Raw genomic sequence first — 26,445 nt, 5'->3', positions numbered from 1 at the left:
TATGGAGTTGTTGCTTTAGAAGAACAAGGATCTCTGACAGGATCCTAAAGATCAGGAAACTTTCTCAGAGTGGATAAAGTCTTTAAAGACATCAGGGTAGTGTACAGTGTTTTGTAACAGTTGTTGTAATACTGAGTATTTCAAAATTGATGGTTATCACTCAACTATAAAGCGGCTGGTCCAGTGCACTGGCCACTCAAGTGGTTGCTGAAACAACTGTAGGATACTTAGTCTGAGCGCTGCCAGGCCTTGCAGGCTGGGGAGACCCGGTTGAAGCATAGATGAGGCTGATGCTGATGACTTTCCAGCCAGTAACAGAGACCTTGGCAGACATGGCAAATGAAACATTCCTTCTGTGTAGCTGCGAAGATGAAGCTTTTGATTTTCTAAACCACAATGAGCTATTTGGAATTTTATTACTCGTGTTTTCAGACCAGGGAATCACCCATTCTCTGCTTATGAATTTGCTAACCTACTGACGTGTAATGAGGTCTGTGGCCATTTGTATGCCCCAAATATAATAAATAGTACACTTGGCAGCTCTTATAGGCAAATTTGTACTCTGGAAATCTTATACTGGGAGAGTGTTTCCCTTCACAGAAATTGATGACATTATTAGCATGAGTGAAGATTACTTCAGTGAATAAAAAGTCTGCAAACACTATCTTCAAATTCCGTCCAACAGATAAGAAACTCGTGTTTCTGCAAAAAATGAGAGTCAGGCAACCCTTCTGTACTTTGAAAGATATCAATTCATTTTTGCTGTGTGTAAAAAGTTGAAGAATTTGCCTTTAACATTTATTTTGTTTTGGTTTAAATCTGTTTTTCAGCACAACAGCACTCCTGTCTCACTGGCAGGTGTGAAAGCAGGGAGCGGGTATGGGATGGAATTTGCTTCAGTCAGAATTCACCACTAGTTTCCCTAGGCAAGGATTTCCTCCAAGTTTTGTAACCTCATGTGTCATTTGAATTGGAGGAGGGTTGGTTTCTATTAGTAACTATCGTTTAGTCTCAGCTGCCAGTTAAGATGTTTGCCAGCTCTATGAAATGAATGAAAATATTTGAGGACATTGGTTAACCGAAGAAGTCAGTGAACCCTGAAATGAATTAGTATCTTAGCTACAAATTCACGTTTAATAGCTCCATTTGAAAGACCTTTTGTGCAGTAAAAGATAAGCTTGTGGCTTTATGTTGTGTCCTTGCTCATTTAAGCTGTAAATAAACTGTCTGGTTTTAACTACATGAATTCATCGGCTGATAGACTATTCAGAAATATGTATCTGCAGCTTTGTGTAATCCTATTAACAAAAGTGAAAAATACCAGAAGACGGAGCTGTTCATAGCCAGATTCAAATCTGTTAACATCGAATAACCAGTACGTGACATTCCTACTCCTGTAGTGTTTGGAGGCCAGTCATTTCCAAGGGACTGTAAGAAGAATAAGGAGGTACTCAGAGCAAGAGAAGGGTTTAAAGTCTGGCTTTACATGTGGTTTATGAGTTAGTATTTAAATTGTACAGATTCTTACTTTTGAATGTGTGTTTTTTACACTCTAATCCTGTTACAGTCAATGAAAAATGCTTTTCCAGGCTTGTCACAATTTTACACCAGATTTTAATGTAGCAAATCATAGGAGAAATTTGTAGGTGTAGAGAGTGGAGACCTTGAGGACAGTTTGCACCAATTTTTATTTCACGAGGTCAATTTTTTTTTCATTGCTTTGCCTTCTAGACACTTTTGGTGCTAATGGCTGGAACTGGACTTGGTGGGAAGATGATGCTTTAGCATGAAATGCTTTAGTGATAGGGGAAAAGTGGCAGTCACTGAGTCCTGTTTCGTACTGTGACTGGCCACTGTGTTGTATCAATCTCCATTGAAAGGGATTACCAGTTCATCAAAATTGCTAAGTCTCTTGCCTTTATAACTGGAAGGATGTTGCCCTCTGCTTAAAAACTTAATTTATCCTGTATATATTTATGGAAGCTTATACATACTTGTTCTTGTGCCAGCGTTGTCCTTTTGTGTAACTAGTTAGTACAAGACAACCCAGCGTTCTGTCCCTGACAGTCACCCATAGTGCCGGTGTATATGCACTTACCACAAAGAGATCTTCCTGTTGACATACCTGCTCAGTTACTGACAGTCAGAGGTGTAAAATCTATGATTCCATGATTTGCTCCTAAGCATCAGGGTGGTGTCCAGAAAGTTGTTTAAATAAAGTTTGTTCACTCTTCTGGTATTTAGCTTTCTGATGAATGTATAGATAGCCATTGCATCACCTTCAAGTCTTCGTTTTGCTGGCCCACGATCTGTAGCAGGAAGGCTCTTAAATCACACATTTATAATCAGAGGGATTTTCAAGCTCTGTGCCTGTGCAGAGTTCATCTTTCTTAAAGTAAGTGACAAAAACTGTGCACGGTATTCCAGCTGAAATTCTATTCATGCTTGTACCATGTCATTAGTAACTCTGTAGTCACTTTTTCTCTTGGATGGCTGTACAGCTATGAGGCAGTATGATGATGTGGCCTGGAAAAGATGAGTTCTTGGGACATGTCAGATGAGGCTGTTTGCTCAGAGGCTTGTATCATCCTTCTGTTTGGTAGTCACTCAGGACTTTATCTTCATCTGCTGCTTCCCATTGATTACCCACCCCACAGTTTGAAAAAAAGAATCCTATTATTAGTTCCTAGGCTTGACCTAGATCTTAATACTATTAAAAAAAAACCTGAGCAGACAGGGCAAGTTAAAGTTTGGGGAACCTCTCTAAGAAAAATGTTGAAATGAGTTCAGGCACTTGATATTCTTCCTGGGAAAAATGTGTTTGTATTTTAATTTTATCTGATGTTTTGCTGAGAAGATTAATTTCATTCTCACCTGTTCAATATTTCACTGCCAAACAAATCCCAGCAACTGTTTTCATACAGTCTAACTGGCAAGACTGTCAGATTATTTCTGCTCTGTGACACCTCATGTTAGGAAGAATTACTGGATCCATTTGCTGCATCATGTTGTGCTATCTTCGATGGGTCACACTGCCATTTCTGAGTGCAGAGATTGCTGTGGTTCCTGGTTGATAATTGTTTTCAAGGATTTTTGGCCTTGAAGTTCTTTGATGTTAGTAACACAACTATTATTAACACATACATAGCAAAGTAGAATGTACTGATTTCCAAGGGAGGAGTTGAACATGTGGATAAGTGTTTTCAGAACTGGGCTCTAAATTCTGTAATACAACAACTAAAAGAATAATAGACAAAGAAAATGTTATCATGAATTTAATTCCTAAAAGCCATGAAGGTTAAAAAGAGTGAGGTTAGTGCAGCAGCATTACCTAGCTCATGAAGTACGTGGAGATACTATGTTTCACTAGTTTTTTCGCTGTGGAATTTTACAAGGGTGTTTGAATGTCTGGTACTGTAAAGATAATTTCCTTCTTAGTCATCAGCAGATAATAGGATCCTGAACTATAGGAAAGATGTTCATTTGAAGATACCATAAGTTTTCATTATGCTCCATTTCCAGCTTTTGATTATGAAGTTTCTTATTAGGTTTTGCTCTGGGCTGAAGCAGTCCTTAACTGGAGCTGGGAAGTTACTGGAAATAAGTCTTGGAGAAAAAATTTTCATCCTTGCCATATCTCTTTATGTAAGTCTGAGATTCTTTCACTTCCTGTTTTCATCATCTTTTTTTCCTCTTTTATCACAGGCATGCTCTTTTTTTGGTGTACTTTACATCCTCCAATTTTGCGTGCTGGCATTCCTAAGAATCAATTCTTTTGTAAAAGTTTCCAATTTATCTTCTGATCACCATCACTGCTACTTTAACTGCCTCATGTTAAAGATGATGTTTTCAACCTTTCTGCTGTCCTTTCCCAAAACATGCCCTCATTACATTCCTCTGCTGGCTTGTGGTTCACCCTCCTGGCTGATTGAAATCATTGTCTTCAGCCAATAGATTTCAAGTCTTCTGCAGTTGACCATTTGATACAGAGCAGAAGTTTTGAGGCAAAACTGGGCCCCAGCTCATGCATCTGAGCTGTGTCTCCTGGAAATCTCCCACTGAAGTCCTGTGTTGGTTTACTCCTGCCTGTGCTGCAGGTACAAGTTTCTTTGGATTTGCAGGCAAGGCCTTCAAGATCATTTGCAGCCATTCTGTGGTCCTGTGTGTTGCTCTAGAGAAGCCGGAATGAACGTGAGTCTGGGACACCTCTTATGGCATCACAGCTGTTAGGTTTCTTTACTCTTTTTGGCTCCATTCCAGAACAAGCTGAAATCAATGGAAAGATTCGAATGGCACTCCATCTGAATGAATCAACTGTGCAGAAATGCTTCATGGAGGTACACCAGAAGCAGGAGAGGAAAATTGTTCTCACACTGACTCTTGTTTTTGAATATATTTTAAAAATAGTTTCTCACTCATATCAGTACTTCTTAAAAAAAGTGGGGTTTCCTACATTCCTATGCTAGTGATTCTTGTGTAAGCCTGAAATAACTTGGTTAAAATCAGTATGTATGTTAGGTGGTTTACATTCTCTGGGATTTAAATAGACATAATATATTTTTTTAGCAGTGCTACTATTTTATGTTTATGTTTTCTGTTTTGAAAACCTTGGTCAGCTTCTAGCCAACGAAATTAAAATAGTTTAATTTATTTCTGTTATAATGGTGGCACATACCACTCTAACTAGTACCCTTCTTTCTTTAATTCTTGTTGTTTCCGAGGAGCTGTATTCCTCAATCTGAAATGTATCTCAGAGCAGTTGGAAAAATCTCTTCCCTGAATACATACACAGAACAAGTATGAAAGGTCCATGCTTACACGTTCAGGTTACAATCTATAAATATTCGAATGACCTATGCATTCATCCGTTTGAATGGAAAAATGTATTAAACCTTTTCAGAAGAGAACACTGTGCTCTAGAATCTTATATGCAGCCTTTAGACTTGTATTCATAAATATTATGCACATGGCTGTTTGCTATTTAAGTAGCCTTGGAGTGTCTGATGTCAGTTACTTCCCTTAAATAAAATACTTAGGACATGTAACACCTGGTTTGGAGCCAACTGGCTTCGGTTTGCTTCCTTTCCAAATGCTTTCATTCACAAGTGAACAAAATGACTCCTCACGCTGGGCAAAGGAACCTAGAAATACATTGTGAACACAATTTTACACAAAATAGGGACATATTTTCAGTTTTTAATAAACCTCAGTGAGAGTTTGATCCAACTCCCAATAAATTCAATGGAAAAAATTTCTTTTGACTTCAGTGGGATTTTGCCTAGAACCATGTTTGCTAACCACAGCACTGTGGGGAGCAGCACGAGCAGCAGGGATGGAAAGAATCATTGCTTTTTGTCCAGTCCTCTGGAAGTCCACTGGGAAGGACCTGATTGCCACCAGAGATGGGGGATTGCTAACAAGGTGAGCCTCAGTGCTCTGAGACAGCGACTGTTGCAAGGCAGTGACCTTAGAGGAGTCCAGACCTGCGATGAAATAAAGTTTCTTTGCCATTACTCACTCTTAGGAGGCAAGCAGAATTAACAGAACCCCGGGCCCCAAAGGCTCATGCAAGTGACTGTTGGAACAAAGAATAATCTGAAGAAAAAAATAATTGGAAGTTGAAATCTTTAAAGAATTTAAGGTCGAATAAATGTTCGGGAAGGCATAATCTGATTCCCTGGAGGCATAAAGCTCTCTGCTAAGACTGTGAATGTAAGCTTAAGTGTCAGGAATAGAAGGAATTGGCTAGCAATGAGTCCAAATTTCCACTGCAAAATATGCATATAATCATGGCAAAAGGTGTTCCTTGATGCACTCCACTCTTAAGTCTTCTTAGAACCAGATCCTAAAGTCTTAATAATACTTGTGGTCAGAAATGACCTCTCGGCAATGTGTCTGTTAAGACTGGGACCAGTTTTTATGTACTGAGCCCTTGCCAATGCACATTGCAGACTCAGGTTCCTGCTGATCATTCCTTGTCTGAGCAGACAGTTTGGAGATGCTCTTACAGTCTATTATATAACCTCTAAATACAATTTTTCTGCTCTTCTTTGTTGTGTGTTTTTTTGTTTTGTGTTGTTTGTTTTTGGTTTTGTTTTGTTTTGTTTTTTTTAACCTTTACTGCATTAAGCTTACTATTATTTCCTGCTGCCTAGGGTCAGAATTACCTGCATTGTGTTTCCTGTTCTGGTGCCTGTCTTGTGATGTGTCCCTCTTCCTCTGTTCTGCTCAAGTATTGTGTTATATCCTACAACAGGATATTAATGAGTATCCCAAAGCCCCGTATCTAATGGGGTCTCATCTGAACAAAACCGCCAAAAAGTCTGCAAAAGTACTGTTTGCTTGGATTTTTTATAGCTGATGCCTCTTAGAATTGCTTGAAGGTTGTGTTATGACTATTTTGCAGCAAGAGATAATGCTCCCTTCAGGCTAGGGAAGTATGGGAGGTTGGATTTAAGGCTTTTTGTTAATATCTGTTCATCCTATGCTGCCTTAAAAACAGGGGTGTTTAATTCAGCAAAACTTCGTGAACGTCAGGGTGTATAGAGGGTTTTTTATTTACCTTCAGCAGAAAACTTAAGTGATGTCAGACTAGTTACTTTCTTTGAGAAAGCTGATGCAAAGAAGTTCAAAAGTACATGAGAAACTTGCAGGAATTGCCTTTCATTTTCACGTTCCTCACCGACAGATGTCAGGAAATTTTAAAGGCTTCAAAATTATTTTCTGTGAATGCTTTTAGTAAGAAAATGTTCAGTTCCAGTCTGAACTTGTTTCAGCACTTAGTTTGGTCACCTTGATATGGGAAGCTTAAATGTTTATTCTATTCAGAGTTCCAAAACCTAGGGACTGTACCTGAGCACACTTGACAGTGAAAGACAGTTTCCTTAGAGAGGAGAGTTCTTAGCGAGTGGCTGAATTACAGTGCTGAATTGATCTTTTTTCCAGGACTGTTATGGTGGTGTCGGTAGTGTTGCAGGGCTTTTGGCAGCCCAGATTTCAAGCCTCTTGAGTGTGGGAGGGAGTGACTCAAACTCTCTAAACTAAACTTGTGTAGTTGTCTTTCATATACTGTCACAATCTGTATTAGCTGGGAATTAACTTTATGATATAGGGACTTCAGATTTACATAAATATTGTAATTATCCTTGAAATAACTAATGCTAGTGCAGCAAATTCAGAATATGTTTTCAGATTAAATCCAAATCCGTGGTAGTTTCCTACTGTCTTCCTTGCACATCTATTCTTAGTTAAAAATGCCACCTTCTCTCATCCAGGACTTTCTCTGTTCTTGTGGCTCAGGGGATGCAGGTTCTTGCTCTAAGAAATGTGCAAGGATTACAAACTTAAATTTGTCATGATAGTTCTCATTGATGCAGAGATACTTGGGCATGCAGGGTGGCTGAGGCATAAGTTCTAATTACTGATTGTCATCCTAGTCTAATAGTGTACTGAGTATCTCAAAACATCATCTAGTTTTATGGATTTTGGTAGCCCTAGAAAGCACTCATCACCATGCAGAATAGCACCAACTTGTGTAAATTCACTTGTCCTCAAAGGATTTCTAAATCAACTTTCTCTGTCTCTGGTGATTCTGAAGATGACCCAATTATGGAGAAGTTAAAATGTAACTATGTTTTGCCACTTATTTCCCAGCAAATTCACACAACAAATGTAACATAGGTGAAAAGTGCTGAAACAAAGTGTTTTAATTGAGGATCTTCAGCTGACAAACAGTTATGACATTAAATTTTCTTCTTTTTTTTTTTTTTTTTTTTTTTTAATAGGGTAGAAAGAAGTCTTACAATGGGCCATGTGGGGGCCGCGATTGCAGCGCTGGATGCAAATGTTTTCCAGAGAAGGGTGCACGGGTAAGTTTGTTTTCACTAATACAACTAGTCCTTGTGTCTCTTCTTGATCTTGTTATAAATAAATAAATAAAACCCAAGTTAGTATGTGTAATTCTTAATCTAATGACCTCATAAAACGAGAAATGGTGAAGACCAGCTGCATTTCAAATGTCCCTGGCAAGATTTCAAAAGCTGTTCTAAGGGTTTACAAATTGCTGGTTTTGCAATGAGTCTTCAATGGAATCTCATTTCTTTATGTGATCTTAGCCCTAGTTCAAAAAAGTCAGACAGTTTTTAAGTAGATTACAACAATTAAAAAGGAAAATCAAAGTAGCGTGGGCTCCCAGTACAGATTTTGCCCAGTCTTTACTGTAATAGCTTCTGTTTGTTTGTGGAAGTGTTTTTGACTTTGGTATTTGTTTGTGAAGGAACAATAACTCTGAATGAATCTAAGCATTTCCCTTTGAGAAAGTCTTTTGTTTAGCTAAAGCCTCTCTCTCTGAAGTCTGCTTTTGAAGCAACCAAATGTTTAAGCAAGTTTTCTGTAAAAATCTTTAATTTCTCTTTTATTTGTATGAAAAGGTTATAACTTTTATCTCAATGCAGCTGGTTGTTTCCTTAATGCAGAGCTGCTGACTTCACTCTGCCTTCAATTACAATGTTAATTTTTGTCCAGGCACCACCTATTTAATATTTTCTCTTAAGGTCTCTAAAGTATTTTAGCAGATATCAAAATGAATCTTATAGATTTTGCTTATGGAGAAGAAAGGAGGAAAGAGCTGCATTGTAGGTACTTGAATTAACTTGGAAGGTCTTAAGAAGAAGGGAAGTAATACTAGTTGTCTTGTTTAATAAAGAAGTTATTCTTGCTGAAATCATATTGAAAAGTCATCCTCTGGGGGAAAACCAAAAGAAATTAAGTCTTATTTAAACACTAACAATCCTGATTTTTTTTCCTGTGTATTTCAGTGACACAGTATGGGTAAATTCAAGGCATCACTTTCTAGGACTGAACTTAGGAAAATGTTGCTATTTAGAAATAATCGTCAGGATGGGTTTAAATGTTTCCCTAATTGCAGACAGACTTGATCATGAATTCTTAATTGGTAACTGATGATGTGTTTGCTCTGGAAGTATAAAAATTATTTCAAATCATCATGTGGCAGGGTGAAAACATGTCCAAACAGATAAGCGGAAGAACTTTGCAAGGAAGTTCTCAACATAACCCAGAATATGAGCTAAAGCCAGTTGCTCAGCACCTTTTGTGATTAGATACAGTAAGGGACAGACCTAGTTTGGTTGTGGAACACAATATCCTGTAAATGCTTTGACCTTTAGATAGCAACGAGCATCATTCTTCTGTCTCTTTACATTCCCAGGGTTCAACTTGATTGTTTGAACTGGCCACAACACTGTTGACCTTGCAGTTTGAGCTCTTGGCATCTCTTTTGTTAAGATGTCACAAAGATTTTAGGCTGTTTTCATTGCTGACCTGAGAACTCATTTGGCTTTTAGCTTGTTTCTTATGTGACCTGTATCGGTAGGCATTTTCAGTCCTGCAGACACGTGTTCCATCCTACTGAGAGCTGTCAGTGGAGTAAACTGTCTGCTGGAAGCGGTAATCTTTCCCTTTTACAACACTACTTCCATCAAGCCATACTGAGCCCTGCTGACACCTTCTTGGACATCTGCAGGCAGCTACTGGAGTCCTGCCATGCCAGAGGATAAGGACGTGACTGGCTGAACTGGGAAAGGGGATGGTGTGATTATGTATCCTACAGCACAGCTTGTTTCTTGGAGGAGACTGTACAGCCTGAGGCTAATTCCTTGGCTTCCTGCCCAGCTTCTTCTCCGTTGCTGCAAAACCTTTAAGTTCAGAACAGGCAAATGGGAGATGGGATTTTGCCAATGCCCCGAGTCCATATTTTGTTTAAAAAAAAATGTTTCAGCTGTCAATTTTGCACAATTAACCAGATGAGAATAAAGCTAAGCTTTCTTTTTAAAAGAAAGAAATAGCTAAAAAGCACAAGAAAAATGACAATAAGCTGACAGCTCAATGAAAATAATATAGGCAGTGTCCTTATATGTCCTACTCCCTGGGTGCACTTCTGATCAGATCAAGCTGTGATGAACTTGTTTCTGACCAGATATTTTAAAAAATTTATTTAGGCAACAAAAATGTCAAAAGTGCCTAGGACCCACTCCCTGAGTAGTGAAAGATATTTCTAGAAATGGGATGTAGGCATGTAGAACCCCCATGTCCCTGTGTTTTTTTTGTTTTTGCTATAGACTGCTAGTGCATGTGCAAGATATTTAAAAAAAAAAAAGAGGAAACCAAGTATAACCTCCTTGTGTTTGTACCTGATGATAAGTTAATGAAAAGCCTGGCTCTATGTAATTCAATGGCAAAACTCCTGGGCCACATTGCAGCCATTCTCCCCTCTAGGAATTTTGGATACGGTTGTTCAGTTCCCCTAAACTGCTTTGTCAGAACTTATACTGACTTTAATATGAAATCTAACGTAATGCTCTGCAAAGAAAATGCCAGGTAGCATCACAGGGAATATGGGAGCCCCTGCTTACAGCTGGAGTCTCTAGGTGAACGTGTGGGACTTCTAAATCTCTGTGTCCCTACTCTCGCTCTTCTGGCCAGCTGAGGTACCAGCTACCAAACTAGTACAACAAGGCAGTTTTATAAGGAAGTCTGCTGTGATAATGGAGGTACCCAAAGGTACCCTGGTGCATGCAGTCTTTTTGGGAAGGGAGACAGTCTGAACAAGAACTTACACTTACTGAACCCACTTCTGCATACAAGTCTTACATACAGTCCTCTTTCAGAACAGCAACTGATGGGTAGAAAAAGCACTTTTTATTAAACTAAGAAGCACAAGAGGGAAGGTGGAAAAAGCAACCATATTAAATGTTAATGTAAGTGAGAACGTGAAAGTAAATTCTGATGCTAGTCTCCATCTAGTGAAAGACTATTTCTAATATGTATAGTTCCAGTGCAGGTGAGTGATCTACAGCTAGAATATTTTTGGGATTGTCAGAAGAAATTATTGTGTTTAAAATATTGTTTTTCACTCCCCTTTCTCACTGTTTGATCCACACTTTATAGGCAGGAATAACGCCCTTGGAAAATTTTGGTCTGTTTTTATGGCTGTCTTGCTAAGAAACGCACTGCAGATAAGTCAGCAGTAACCAGGAAGGGCATTTTCTCTATTTGCAGTTTCAAGAAGCACTAAATAGTAGACAGCCTGCACCATTTCATCTCTGCAGCTCATTTTGCATTTGTTTATGATAGTGTTGGCTTTTTGTTTTTATATACTGTCATCTACTTTCAAACACTCACAAAGATAAACTAGCAGACACAGTCCTTGTTGCATGTGTACCTTCTCCTGATGCCTGTTCACTTATCTTGGAATTTATAACAATATTAGGGTTTGTTTTAAACTTTGCTCAACATGTGCTGGAGCTCTTCAGCTGATACTAATCTTCCATTTTTTCATTCTAAGTCCTGTCCTCACCTCCCCCACCAAAAAAAGAATTTCGAGGAAAAAAAAAAATTTAGAAATTGTTTCCAACGCTTCACAAATTGCTCAGCAGAGACTGTGTCCTAGGTGGCTTTTACAGCTTAGAATTGCTGTAAATTGGGAGAACCTGATGTTACAAATTAAACTTTTTCCTGTGATATGTGATCATGTCAAATAATGTATATATTTCTTATACATCATGTGTTCTTTAAAGCCCATTAAAATATGATGATATGATCAATTAGAAAACTATTAATGGCATTATAGAACCTCTTCCCTATCTCAGAAAAAATCTACACAGAAGCTATTTCTAGCAGCTGGTGTGGTTGGAAAGGAGTATATCTGCAGAATGAGGCAGTTGGTTCTGAGGACATGGTGGACACTTTACACTAAATAGAGTCTGGTCCCATGAAGTGAAGGACCACTGGAGTGCATCAGGTACGCCATGGAGCCCTTCTCCTGACCTAGCCTCACTCAAAAGAAATCATATTTATGTACTCCAAGACTGCACTGCAATGTGAAGCAAAGCACAGTAGGTAGGAGGGATTGAGTGAGGTTGAGAGGTTTTGCTCGAAAATGCAGTCGTTATCTGAATTAAAAGCTAGTGTACCCAGAGACACATGAGATGCCACAGGTTTTCTCTGAAGTTAAAATGACGATAGTAAGTGTAGTGTAAACTATCTGTGGGCAATCAAAGAGTTTTTGATAGAATTACTGCAGATCAAACAAGCTAGAAAAGATAGATGCATCCCCAACATCCATGCACTGAACAGCGTAACCTGAGGTCAGAACTTTGGATGGTTTAATCTAATTGTTATCTAACATAAACTAATGTCGCGTTGGCAAGAGACCTTAGATTAACTTTTGTCTGGAACTAATCCCCTCAACTTAATACTGGGTGTACAAAGTGCCTCTCTTGTGATAATTAGTTGAAGATTGGTTGACATTTCTTTGCTATGAAATTGTAATAATTGCAACTTTTATTTTTTAATAATGTTTGCTGAATTCTGCTTTGGCTGGTTAAACACTCTAATTGGAACAGTTGACGGATTTCCTGATGAAACACAATTTCTTTGGAAGTGTCGACTTAACAAAATGAACTTTTTTTGCAGAAGTGTTTTACACAAACATATTTGCTGGAGCCAAAATTCTGTTAAGCTGTTGGTTCAAACTTCTCTCTGTTTCTATGTGGCTTCCTACTACCTGGCTTGACAAGCACTGTAGGACATAGTGATGCCATTTTGATATCCATGGCCTGCAGGTTGGCCCAACATACCAATTAAAATTGAACCAGATTATGCGGTGTTGACATTTCCTTCAAACTGACACAGCACCAAGATATGACCAATTCTAAATATTGTCTCTGGTTTACTAACCATGGAAAATCAGCCTGGTAGAGGTAATACTGGGATCACTGTATAGTTATTTTTATAAAGATCTTTTCACATCCAAGAGAAGGAGGGATTATTGTATTATAGCAGTCCTTGAGAAATGTTGGCCATTTAAAAGTGGTTGTAATCACTGGTTGTTGTAATATGTTTAACCTTGGTCAAGCAAGACAGTACACGGTAGCAAATACCACTAAATTCATATACAGGAGCATGAATCAGTTTTCTAGTTAGTGTGAGCTCAGAAAAGGAGGTTAGATAATTCAGGTGGGAATGAAATGTTGCTTAATTCTAGAGTGAATTCTTCATCATCCAGTTGAAAACAATCTGTGAAGTCATGCTTCCTAGCTTTCTCTCCTTGTTACCTACACCCAAAGGTTTCTCTCCAGGATCCTTCTGCTTAGAATAAGTACAGCCAATTATTTTTCCCTGATGCAAAAGAACCCAAAAGTTTGGACCAGACTCTATGCATGTTTTGCCATAATTTCCGATTTCACCTCCAGACTTCTCCAACTGTTATTGTAGGTTCTTCCTTTCCATTTGCATTGTAGGCAACCTCCAGTCCAACTACTGCGCTGTGGTCCCTGAAAATACTTTGTTGAAGTCTTGTATGCAAACCTCAGGGGCTCGGATCTGGTAGACATGCTAGGCCTCGGTACTTTTCCCTCCTTTGGCTTTCACAATTCCTCTCTTCTTTTTGTCTATTTATTCATTCACTGTCTCAATATAGTGAGTTCTCCTTTTCTTTCCCTCTGCCACCAGCTGTACGTCCCACCAGACCTGTACAAATGTCCTTACAAGTGTCTCACTGTCACCTTAGATGCAACAGTGCCAGAAGCCAATGTCCTGTTTTTAATTAAGTCCTCCTTTCCCTACTGTTCTCTTTGCTGTTGTCAACACCAGCATCTTTTCAGTCAGTCAGCTATCTTAGATGCCATCCTTGACTTGTCTCTTCCTGACAGGTTACAACCAATTTCAGACATTCTCTACAATATCTCTAACCCCGTTTCCTTCCTGTCTACACATCAACAATTCACGCCGTTTTCTTGCTACAGCAGAAGCAGCTATAGTCTCCTTTCTGACTGCTGTCTGGAAATACTGCTTATAAACTATTGTCTTGACGTGCTTTTCTGTGTTTCATATCTTTGTGTCTTTTTATTGTCTTTTAGTCGTATCTGAAGATGGAAGATCTTGGACTTTTGTGTATGTGTACCTCATGTAAGAGGCTTCATTAGCCTGTCCAATTTCTCTCCTTTCCTCATCCTTCTTTCTATGCCAGCTCATTGTGCGATATCTTAGGTTGAACTCTAAGGTGGACTGTCTGCAGTGCAACCGAATGTGCACAGCAGCTTAGGAAGGCAGGCAGGCTGCTGTCTACCAGGGCTTCTGAGCACGAGCAATCACCCAGCAACCAGACCCTTCTCCTCCAAAAGTGAATGTAAGAGCTACACTTTGTTTTAAATTAGTTTGATGTGTTGCAGTTTTGACAATATTGCAGTACTTTCACCCTTAGTAAATACTGGTCATGGAATATATGTAAATTATGTCTAATTCTTGTTCAAATCCTCTTCTGGTTAAACAAATAAAATGGCATCATTTGATTTGGGAAGAGGATTATCTATAACATTGAAAAATGTTGACCATCTGTTTACTGTCATTAAGAAGTTTTGGCAATATTTTGAGAGAAAATGAGGTAATAGTTAAGTCAAACAACTAATGTGCCAGCTGCTTTTTTTAACAACTGCCAAGATTTTTTTTTTTAAGTTATAAAACTAACTTTGCCAGATGCGGCATTAAGCAATTATTGTACATGTCCTCCTGACCCAATCTAAATACACTGAGCCTAGCCCTCTAATGAGAACCACACCATATACTAACTAAAACAACATAAATAAAACAGATCTCATTGCATCTGAAAATACGCCTTATGCAATGGGTATCAAGACCGAACCTGTTCAAATGTGCAGTCTTACATCATCTCTCATAATCTCGAGTACATTTGTGAAGACTTCTCAAGGGGACAGGCACCCATCTTATCTTACAGATGTCACAGAATTAGGTAATGGTGAACAACTGTATTTCGGCAGGCTAACCAAGGAGTCTGTGGTAGCAAATCATGTTTCCGTAATCTATTTTGCAGTTTGGCCGAAAGGACACGTGCACTAAATGAGACTAAATATATTTTAGGAAACATTTCCCATTAAGAAGATTTCCACAGCTTTCAAAACTAACCAAAAACCGTAGCATTGCTGTATCACCAGGGTGGCTGAGGTGACTCTGTGACCTGAAACTGTTTCTAAGTCTGCCTGCAAGGGCAGCACGTTTTGTAATTGCAGTGAGGACCTGTGTTTACTTTTGAAATCAACCGGAACAGGGGTCCTCAAACTTCACTCCGTAGAGCACTTCCAGATGGCTTGGAAAAGCCCAGCAAAGAGGTATATGTCACTGTTCAAGTAATTGTGCTTCATGTGAGTTGTAACCCAGGATTTTAAAGTCTTTCCAGTGTTTTGGGAGCAAATGGAGCATTTAAAAAGCTCCTTGCTGCATCCTACAATGCTGTGAGTTGTATCAGCTTGAGAAGTTCTGTAGTCTTACCATACCAAGTGAATGCCTTTTCTATTTCTCCTTTCTAGCTAGAAAAAAAGTCTCTGGTTTTCTCAAATTGAGCTTCTCAAAAGTGAGGTGTTACTGGTATGGATTTAAACTGAGATGACTACTGAAAATCACGTGGTCAGCTGGTGGCAGAGTCAGATTGCTCTGCTGTGTGCTGTGATATGTTCTCCTCACCCAAACACATAGTAAACCATGATTCTCTTTGTTCTGATGCTGGCATTGTGAGCTGAGCGCGCAGGCTTGTTGCCCTGGGAATAGATACTTTATAATTTCTTGTTTATACAAGCTGCCATGGCTACCATTGGTAATCTGGATGAGTAAAGTACTGTTCCCCTTGAAGCAAATGCCATCACTCCCACTGATTTCATTTCATGTATGTAGACAGATGGGAAGACAGAACCAGACTAGCCTTCTCCCTCCGTCTTTGGAGCCTTGCCACAACTGGCCTTCTGTTCTAGCGTTGTATCTGTGGCACTTTCTTCAAGACCAAAAATGACAAAGTCGTGCTACAGATTTGATCCATATGGACAAATCAGAGTTCAACAACAGTTTCTTAGTAACCCCCCCTGCTTCCTAAATACTGGAGAGTAAAAACATCCCCACATCCACATTTTTTCTTTGTAAAAATTGTTCAGTCTTTCTTGGCTATAGAATGGAGTGTTTGATGAATCTGTGATGTTTTACTTGCGTTATAACTCCTTAGAACAGGACTAAGATCGACCCTTCAGTTTCCCTTGTCGATTCGTTTATTCACAGTAGGTAAAGAGTTGTAAATGTTCTTGAAATTGTTTTCTATTATAAATGTTCTTAAAATTGTTTTCTATCAGCTGCTTTACCTTGCAGTCAGAAAGACAACTAAGAATTCCTGTAGGAAGAGAAACTCTGTGGTGTCCTGCCCAGGACAGGAAAAGCAAATGTTAACGTGAGTCTTTGGAACATATGAATGTCTAGTTGGGCTTTTGCTTAACAAAAGCTGTAGGATTTTGTCTGATGATTCCTGGAATGATGTCTCAGTTGAAAAGAGATGATTAAGGCCCTCTTACATTGGAGAAATGGCACAAGAGTTTGCCTTTCCTCTCCAAGCAGTTAACAGGCAAGAAGAGGTAACTTACATCCTGCCTTGAAATTACCCAACTGGCATTTTCTTACATCATATTCTATATCATTTGTGTATGGGATTTGCCACCTAGACTGTGTCTTAGTACCCTTTTTCTCTGGTTTAAGTTCTTTTCAATACCTTGTTTTCTTCATACCTCTATCCTCTCACCCCGTCGCAAAAGTTGCTCATCTTCTAATTAAGTGTGATTGTTTCAGAATATTCCTGGTACTAATTATTTTTTTAAGCTTCTTAAAATGAGCAGAGGTGCCCTTTGCAGAAACAAGAGTCTATTTTAAAGAGTCTCTGTTGGCAGTAAGTGAAAGGTGTGACAGAGATTTTCAGTGTGATCTCTTGAGTAAGTCAGCCTCCCGGAAACAGAAGGATCACAGAACCAATCTATGAGCAAGGCCCAGTTCTAAGAGATTTGGCCGACAGTCAGGTTAGGAGCCAGTTCATGAGCCAGGAAAACAGCCCACGGCAGGGATTACTACAAAGCAAACTTAATTAGGCAACAGATAGGCAGGAAGTATGCCAGTCATGGAGCCTGCAGCCAGATAGAGCACACAATGAAGATGGTTAACCAGGCAAAACTGTGTTTGTAGTGGTAAAAGAGGCTGTAGCACCAATTAGTTGTAAGTAAAGCCAAATGCGTGGTTCCCCCAGGCTAGCTGTCAGTCCCTGTTTTCTGGGAAAAAATGTGAAATATTTTTGGTGCAGATTGCAGCTTTTCCTGATAGGAAATCATAGATTTTAGAAGATAGGAGAACATCCTGACATTTCTCAGCTTTCCATGATGAGTGAGGTTGAAAAGCTGTTTAGAGATAGTTTCCCTGCTTCAGAAGAGAAGAGGACATGTATCTACAGAAAAAAAAAAAAAGTAGGACCTGTGACGTAACTGTGGGTTAACGCTTCTTTTTGACTCTGGTATATAACACCTCTTGTGCCCTTAATGGAAATAAGCAGCCATTCTCTGAGTTTGGAAAAGGTAATACAAGAAGAAAAAAACACGAGAGGGAGTCTGAATCACAATGCCATGTATACATTATTGGTGCAAAAAAGTTTATTTAAAAATTAGTTTTATTGCTTAGAATCATCTGGAGGATTTTGGAGTGTGTTACCTGATCCCTCTGTATGACAGAGTCTGGTTAAGTTTAAACAAAAGATGACTTTCTCAATGGGCTATTTTGGCTGTGAGTAGGTGGGAATTACTCTAGGGTTATGGAAAAATGAGAGGGAACAGTTTGCTGATCATCCAAGAAGTAAAAAAAAGTCTCAAAAGTGATTTTGGGAAATAAAAAAGAAAAACTGAAAATCTTAAGCTTCATCAGCATTACAAAGGGTTATTAGAATAAATGCAAGGTCGGTACAAATAGGCTATAACTTGTTCACGAATGATAGGCAAGGAGAATGGGGAGAAGCTGTCTCCTTGTGAATGAGGAATGTGTATGCTCGCTGGTGTCCAGGAAAGCATCGGGGCTAACTTTCTAAACGCTTGATGGTGAAGGAAATGAAAGAAAGGAAAACTAGGGATTGTTATCACAATAGGCATCTCACGTAGGAGATCTGACCAAAAAGAAAAGGGAATGATGGCTTTATTTTGGACGAGTAAAGGAGCATGCAAATAACAGAACATAGTGGGAATAAGAGGTGAATGAATAGCATGCAGGATACAGAATGGTCTGGCTGAGAATCTGTGTGTAAGTGTAAATTGTATAAAAATAACTATAAAATGGTGGAGCACAGAGCCCTTAAGAAAGGTGAGGGAGCAGTGGGCAGGGATGGTGCGTTCTGAGCTTGTATGCAAGAACGAGAGTCCAGTACGGCTGAGGGGAAAATGGCAGTTTCTGAAAGATCCTGTATGGTATGAAAGGCTTCCAAGTTTCTTAAGTGCAGAAAAAGAGAGATGCCGGTAAAACAAGATAAAGAAAGAAGAGTATCAACTTTTCCCTTGACCCAATTCTGCAAAAATACGAGGAAAAACTCGGGTGTTTTTCAGTCTCCTCCTTTTAAGCTGTTGATTAGAGACATTTTATCTGTTGCTCTCCAATAAGTCATAAATCCATTAGATACAACAAGCATATTTTCACAACTACCTAATGTTAAGCTGATTTTATGGGTGACATATTTAATACTCTTTGACCTTCTGCGGAATTGCCAACATAGAAAACTTGGGAGGGAAGGTGCAAACTGCAACAAGAAAGGGATACCTGAGTTGTACCAGGTATCTCATCCCGTTACTTGTTTTGGAAAAAAGAACATTTTAGTAGTCTGAAAAGTAGCCTAGATACAATTGTCCTTATTAATAATGGGTGATATTTGAAAGATTTTTTTTTTTGGTCTTTTTTTAAAAACAGTAGAATGTTGCCAAAACTAATAAACAAAAAATCAAAGTAATTTAAAAATGTCTGGGTTTAATCCATAATAAATACAGTACAAATGATGCACAACTTTGAAGGACTATTAAAAAGAAATCTCTGGTTGTCTCTTAAAGCTTCTTTATTTTTTTTTTGAATGATCAAAGAAAGCTCTCTAATAAAGTGACTCAGCATGTGCTGAATTCTCAGTGTACAGTAAATGAATTTTTTAATACCTAGTGTTAGTGCTAAGGGTGATGCAATTCTGCACTTAATTTTGCCTTTCAAAGTTCTATAAAGCTGTTATCTTTTAAGATAGATCTTCTAGATTTGTGTTCACATCCATAATATTCTGCTGGAACAGCATAGCAGCACTTGTTCTGCTGTTTAGTTGAGCTGTGTCCTCTCCATCTGCTCCTGAAGCTGGGGTATGTATTAGCACAGTGGCAAATCCGCTTCAACATCAAATTTGTTCTGCTCGCATCTCTCTTGTCAGGCCACGAACGCCTGCCTGCTTGTGTATCTGGGTATTTCCTTTTCCTGTCAGGTTCCAAAAACACAATCAAAATTTCTAAAGGTGGAAAAAAATAACAAATGCATCAGCCAGGGTGTTCTTGCCATAGCTATGTTTGCTGCAAACTGCTACACTTAGGGAATAGATTTTGGTGTAAAAGAACTGTAAGCTCTTGGAGTACACACACAGAGCCTGTGCTCCGCAGGGCAAAGTCACTTCGTACAGCGTTTGTTCAGACTGTACCTGTGTGTTAGACACAATGAAGGTAGGTCATAGAACCAAAGAAGTGTCTTGGATCTGGGCGTCCTCTCCCCCTATAGTTGCAAGATTTGTAAATAATCCTGTTCAGTAAAGTTATTTTTTTGTTTATAAAGAATTTATTATTTGTAACTTGAACCCTTAACTGCAGTGATGGCTGATTTGGATTGATGAACAATGACATCCCTCTCAAAAGTGCCGAAGTTATAGCTTGTACCCTTTGACGGATACTTGCTGGGAGAGGTACAGCATACCAGCTCCCAATTATTTGGAGTGGTGCAGTGATGCTGACCCTCAGCCCTTCCTGGGAATCACAGCACATGTTTATCTGTAATCTTTTCATTGGAAACACTGTTTAATGTAGTTCCACAAATATACTGAGGGCTGCTTACCCTGTCATCGTGAATCACACTTTGTGAGCAGCTGGAATGTAAATCAGGATATTCTTATATGAGAAATAGAGGTAATGGGTATTTTCCAGCAAATTTTTAAACAGGTTTTGTTTCTTCTTTGTGAAGCTTGCTTTCCCTCGATACTGGCTGTGTTGGCCATTCTGAATACCTACATGATGTTGTTGTGGCATTTCTTTTATTATGATGACTAATGACTGAGGATCCCAGCTGCGATGGGGGAAGTCCTGCAGTGCAGGGCAGTTACAAACGTACAGTAGGAGACAGTTGGTGCTCCAAAGTGCTTTCACTCTGCACGAATTACTTTAGTTATGTGTTTTCTCAAGTTTTAGTTAAGAAATCTGTTACTTACTCAACTGTATTTTCAGGAAAGTAGGTGACTTGATGGAGAATCTTTTGAAATAAAACACTAAAAAGTTCGCACTCTGTACTCCTTAATAAGAGACCTCTGAAAATAGTTAATGAATTCTTCTGGAATATATTTTCACTTCAAACCTAGACACATGTGAAAGAGAAGATAGCAGAAGAGGTTGCTCTTGTCTCATTTTAATTAGGGCATGTCTTCCTAACAGTACAAAATGTTTTTGGAGGATATTAACCTTTGGAATATCCTTAGCAGTGGAAATACGGCCCAGTCTGTCTCACAGCAAATTCAAAATAAATAAATAAAGTCTGCATTCAAAATCAAGGCAGCAGGTGGTCATTCCCTGTATAACTCCAGCTGCACTTGAGCTGTAAATCCAAAAGCATTACAAAACTAGCAACAGGACACCCAGTGGTTCCTTGTAGGCTTGGATCAGTGTTCCTGGGACATTAAAGGAAATTTTCCTAAGATTTAATGTTTTCTCTTGAAACAATAAATGACATAAGTGTTATCTCCAGACTTTTTCCAGGGCAGTGAAGTAATTAAACTTCACTTGTTTTTCTAAGATCAGGACTAAAACCTGAACTAATCTATTCTAACCATTCCCTTCTTTTTTTATCAGCCGGAATGTGTGTTAACTCCTGAGAACATTTGGGTGAATAATAGTTCTGCTTACAGTGGCTTTATTTTGTGCACTGGGTGACAGAAAGCAGGCAGGGTTTCATTCACAATGTAGCTGCTGTATTCTGCATTATTTTTTCTTGCACGAGCACGTGTCAGGTATACAGCATTTAGATGTCTTTAGATTTATTTCATTTGATAAGACAGTACCCGCTGTAAGCAGTGTCTTGGCTCTGTCGCACGCTTTTGCTGTTACCAGTATTACGAACTCTTCAGTCTATACTGAAGAGGAAAGCTGGGTTCCATTGGTCTTATTGAGGGATTTCCCATCAGCTGTAAGGAAGCCAGGATTACAATTTTCAACCCTTTAAAACAAATTGCTTTCAGGCTTCTAAGAATGACTGCTCAAACAACCATTTTTGTGGGCCATTTTATGTGAATTTTGCATAAGGGAAGCGGTTTCAAGAGAAACCTTGGAATTTCAAGGAATACCTCCCAACATATTTTTCTTCACACTTGTTTAAAAGAAGCTACATATAGAGTTGGCAGGATGTTATAGCTGCAGGAAGTGCACTTCTGTAAACCCCATCTCCTTTGCACAATGAATCCTTAATTGTGGCCATGCTGGGTAGATGTGGCATTTCAGAACAGTGTCCATCATACTCACTGAGTTCCAGTGCAGGGCATTATCCTTGGAGGAGGTTTCAGGAACAGCTCTGTGAGCTGGCTGCTAGAAACACAAGTTCCTGATGTTGAATTTATGGTCAGTTCAATTACTTCAAAAAGGTGAAGATTTTCTTTTCAGCAGATGGACGAAGAGGAATGGGCAGGGAGAAGGAAGGGACATTGGGTTTTTTCCTGTCTTACTGTATCACAATGTAGTTTGCCCTGGAGAAAAAAACAAGCTCTGTGTCTCTGAAGGGTGGTGAAGCTTGAATGGTCCTTCCATCTTGTGCAATAGGCTTCTTTGAAACCTCCAGATATGTGATCTTTTCCAGACCTCCTCTCTGAGCAGCACAATTCTGCCATGTTCCCAGGCTGTGACTTGCAGTGCCACATTGGGAGAAGCGTTTAAAAGTGGTTTCCTTGCCCTTGCAAAATGGTTTTGGGGGTTTTATTGTTATTTCATAAAATGTTTCAATGACTTCTGAGTGATTGCGGTGCTTGTTGTATCCGTTTCGATGATGTTTCAATGTTGAAAGACCTGCAGAGGAAAATGCAGTTTACACAGAGTCTTTAATTTATTTCTTTTCTTCCGTCTTACACGTTTTCAGTAAATGCATCTCTTGGTACAAGAGAAATTGAAGTGGGAGTGTGTTTCATTTAAAAAAATAACATCCTAGTTAAATGATCCTGCACTTAATTAGATTTCCTCTGTTTTAACTGGACATAGAAACAAATAACTGTGACAAACAAAAATAAAGATTCTTGAGGAATACTGACTTACCTCTGATAAGAACCGTCTGGCATATACATAATTGATTTTTTTCCACTTATGCTTTACTAACAAGCTCAGCATTTGGTTCACATTTCCTCTTTGTACTTTGGGGTTATTTATGAGTAAAGCCTAATAGATTAAAAATATTTGACTTGAAGCCTAAAGCCCTGTTTGTAGGATTTTTTTAATCACTTTTTTGTTATATGTTGGAAAGCATATGGTACACCGGGTTTCTGCCTAATAAGTTACATGAGCACAAACAAGTATCATAGTTCCCTATTTGATAATTTTAAAGGTACTGAAAAGAAAACAATGGCCAGTTTCCACATTGTTAATAGTACAGCTGCAGTTACTATCTTGGTAGCCAACTACGTTAATAGGGATTGCTTTCAGTACTTCAGATATGGCTGTAAAATTCTTAGAGGACCTGGCAAAAGTTACCTTGGAGAAGTTGTTTCATGTTTATGTTTCTGTGACTGTTTCCATTTCCATTTATTGCTGGTCTTAGCTATCCAAGAGCTGTCTGGATTGTCTTCAGGAACATAAGTCAGAGACTACCTAAGGCAGCAGTGTGTGAGTTGGCACACCTATGATAAAATCGGCATGAATACAGGTAGCTCACAAGTCCCATCAGTGCTCATTTCATGCAAGTCATTGTCTTTAGAGATGGCCTGCAACTGCTTCTACTTCCCACACTAGTTACGCTATGTAACTGCAAGGACTGTTGAGTTTTATGGTTCGGGCTAGGAACTTGGACCTGTCCCTTGCAAGTTGCATGGGAGTGAGTGTGATGTTTTCCTTTGATGTATACCCATGCCATCCAGAGGGACCCGGACAAGCTTGAGAAGTGGGCCCATGTGAACCTCATGAGGTTGGTTCAACAAGGCGAAGTGCAAGGCCGTGCACCTGGGTCAGGGCAACCCCTAGTATCAATACAGTCTGGAGGATGCAGGAATTAAGAACAACCCTGTGGAGGACGACTTGGGGGCACTGGTGGATGAAAAGCTGGACGTGAGCTGGCAATGTGCGCTCATAGCCCAGAAGGCCAACTGTATCTTGGGCTGCATCAAAAGCATTGTGGCCAGCAGGTTGAGGGAGGTGATTCTGCCCCACTACTCTGCTCTCGTGAAACCCCACCTGCAGTGCTGTGTCCAGCTCTGGAGTCCTCAGCACAAGAAAGACAAGGACCTGTTGGAGCAGGTCCAGAGGAGGGCCACAAAAATGATCAGAGGGCTGGAGCACCTCTCCTATGAGGAAAGGCTGAGAGAGTCGGGGTTGTTCAGCCTGGAGAAGAGAAGGCTCCAGGGAGGCCTTATTGCAGCCTTCCAGTACTTAAAGGGGGCTTATAAGAAAGATGGGGACAAACTTTTTATCGGGGCCTGTTGCAATAGGACAAGGGGTAATGGTTTTAAACTAAACGAGGGTGGATTTAGACTGGATATAAGGAAGAAATTTTTTACGATGAGGGTGATGAAACAGATGCCCCATCCCTAGAAACATTCAAGGTCAGGTTCGACAGGGCCCTGAATAACCTGATCTAGTTGAAGATGTCCCTGCTTATTGCAGGGGGGTTGGACTAGATGAGCTTTAAAGGTCCTTTCCTACCCAAACTATTCTATGATTTTCTTCAGACAGTTAGTGAACATATTTGAAGTTGTTTGGTTTTAAGAAAACTGACTTGCAGGTCCTTGTTTGAAGTGGCTGGTGAGCCAGTGCTTCGGCAAGCAGAGTATCACGAGTGTGGTAGCATCTTTCGTGTGAAGATACATGAGGCACAGCAGCATCTTCTCTTGGTATCTGCTATTGATTTTAACTGGGGTAATTTTCCTCTTTGACAGTAGAAAGGAGCATGTTGCACATGAAACTTGTCTCGAGCCTTCAGGAAAAGGCACTGTCAGGTGAGAGAAGATTGCAAAATTGGACCTGATCCACATGTGCTCTTCAGAGTAAATCCTTCCTCTGTTCCTATACGTTATGTTATTGGTGAAATACATCAGCAAATGTTTATAGTCAAGGAAAGTTTGTACTAACAGTGTGTCATGCAACTAATCTGTTTATATTATAAGTAGGGAACACTAAGTTAGCTCCATTTTGCTCCAGATGCAAGTGTCTTATTAAATATTTATACATGAACTAGACTGTTTACTTTGCACCTCATTGTATAGTTGTATTGGGAAGATCCAGAACACCTGGGTTTCACTGAGGTCTTAAGGAAAGTTTGTTTCAACTTTCCAAATTAAAGATTAAGAGCTCACTGAATTACTGAGTATATGACAGGAGAGTTTTAAATGGAGACGTGTCAGTTCTAGAAGTACGTTTCTAAAATTGTGATTAACAAAATATTGGTGAATACCAGATCTTGATTTCACTCTGGTTCTGCTGCATTCCTAAACTTCTCAGAGAAGTATCAGAAATATCAGAGAAATACCAGAGTTTCCCCTGGTTTAGCTTTGTTGGAGGTCTGTTCTTTACACTAGTGAAAGCCAATTGCTAGCATTAAGAAGTCACTTGGCTGACTTCAGTGATGCTACTCTAGATTTGTGTAAAAAAAGTAGATGAATGAGGTCCTGGACCACAGGTGTGCTGGCTATGTAAAGCATTCCGTTCTTTTTTTAAGAGAGGCTGTAGATCTAGCCTTCCTTTCCATCTTCAGGCATGACTATACATATGTAATCTGATGTCCAGAAGTAGAATAGTGTGAGAACAGTTTCACTGACTAGGCAGAAAGCAGAAAAAAGCCTGAATTTATTCTGCAGAGGATAATCCAGTTTCTTGGTGTTGAAACACTGATTGCCTGTGTGTTTAACAGTTGTATCACTTGAAGAAACATGTAAAAACCTTAATGTTCTTTAACCTACACAAGTGTGAGTGAAAAGCTTCACTGATCTGTAGAACAAAAGCTATAACTGTTCAAAGTGAAAGCTCGTTATTTATGTGTAATCTTGCTAGGTTGTGCATTATATTAGACTGGGGAGCAGCAGCTTTAAGCCATGGCCAGTGTTTTTTAGTGTGTTCCCTAATCTTGCTCAGTCTGTACAACGCTGGAAGCGTTGCTGCTGTCCAGTCATTTTGCAAATCTAGCAAGAGCTTGTCTGATCAGCACTCACCTCCAGCAAATATCTGCTCACTTCGCCATGAGATGTGAACATAAAGGAACATTAACTGTTTCTCTTGAGTGTAGTGGCCTGGGGTCTTAGGCAGCTTTGAGTATAAATGGCCTCTGAACAAATTCACACACGTTTCTAAGATCTAGTGCCCTTGGCTTGCTCCTAAATGCCACTGCATATCAGAAACTCCCTACCCTAATTCTTTCTAAGCACAACTGGCTATTCAAGTTACAAACTTTGGAAGATTTCCAAAACCATAGCAAGCACCACTTGCTTGTCAGAACTAGTAGGTTTTACTCTTTTTTTGCTAAATGTATAGCATTTGATCTGATTTTAGCTTTACAGAGTTAATGTTTTAACCACTGTATTCCAAGAGTGAAAGAGCTTTATTCTTGCAAGATGAAGAACTGATTAAATGTAGTTATGACTAATAATGTGCTTTGCTTTTTTTCTGGTGAGTCTTTCTGAGCTAATCCTTCCTATGTTTAAATTAATTTCCAAATATTTTGCACAAGTTTTGGAAGTAAACAAAACCTACAGTTCTAGGTATGTACTCTTAAAATCTGCTTTGTCCCTGAATTTGTTTGGATAGGATTTAAGGGTTGTATGTGCTGTATAAAATTTGCATTCCAGTCTAAACAAAAAGTATATTTACAAATTGTCTGCTTAGTTTAATTTATATGGTTCTTGCCACAAAACGCACTGTTTGAGATACTATTCTCTCAATATATCAGACTAAAAATATCAGAATTTCCCAATACTTTTGTGTTTAAACCTAAGCAGAAGATTTAATTGTGGAAGAGATTTTGTTTAAATCAATTACTTACTTATCACTTGATTACTTTTTCCTTGCATTGAACTTGCATACTACTACCAGTACTACAGAGATTTCTTACACC

At 39.1% G+C, this 26,445-nt stretch overlaps 1 protein-coding gene across 1 annotated transcript in view; it reads left to right on the top strand.

The window, feature by feature from the left end:
• The window catches only part of COL4A6 (collagen type IV alpha 6 chain), a 130,073-nt gene that overhangs the window by 39,692 nt on the left and 63,936 nt on the right, over positions 1–26,445 (top strand). The window contains exon 3 of the mRNA XM_068412148.1: positions 7,785–7,868. Within this exon, the coding sequence (XP_068268249.1) occupies positions 7,785–7,868 (84 nt within the window). The remainder of the gene's footprint in view (positions 1–7,784; positions 7,869–26,445) is intronic.

The sequence above is a fragment of the Nyctibius grandis genome, chromosome 13 (assembly GCF_013368605.1).
Source record: "Nyctibius grandis isolate bNycGra1 chromosome 13, bNycGra1.pri, whole genome shotgun sequence".
NCBI classification, from domain to species: Eukaryota; Metazoa; Chordata; class Aves; order Nyctibiiformes; family Nyctibiidae; genus Nyctibius; species Nyctibius grandis.
Note: the sequence above shows the minus strand (reverse complement) of the source record. Positions and strands in the feature narration are given on the sequence as shown.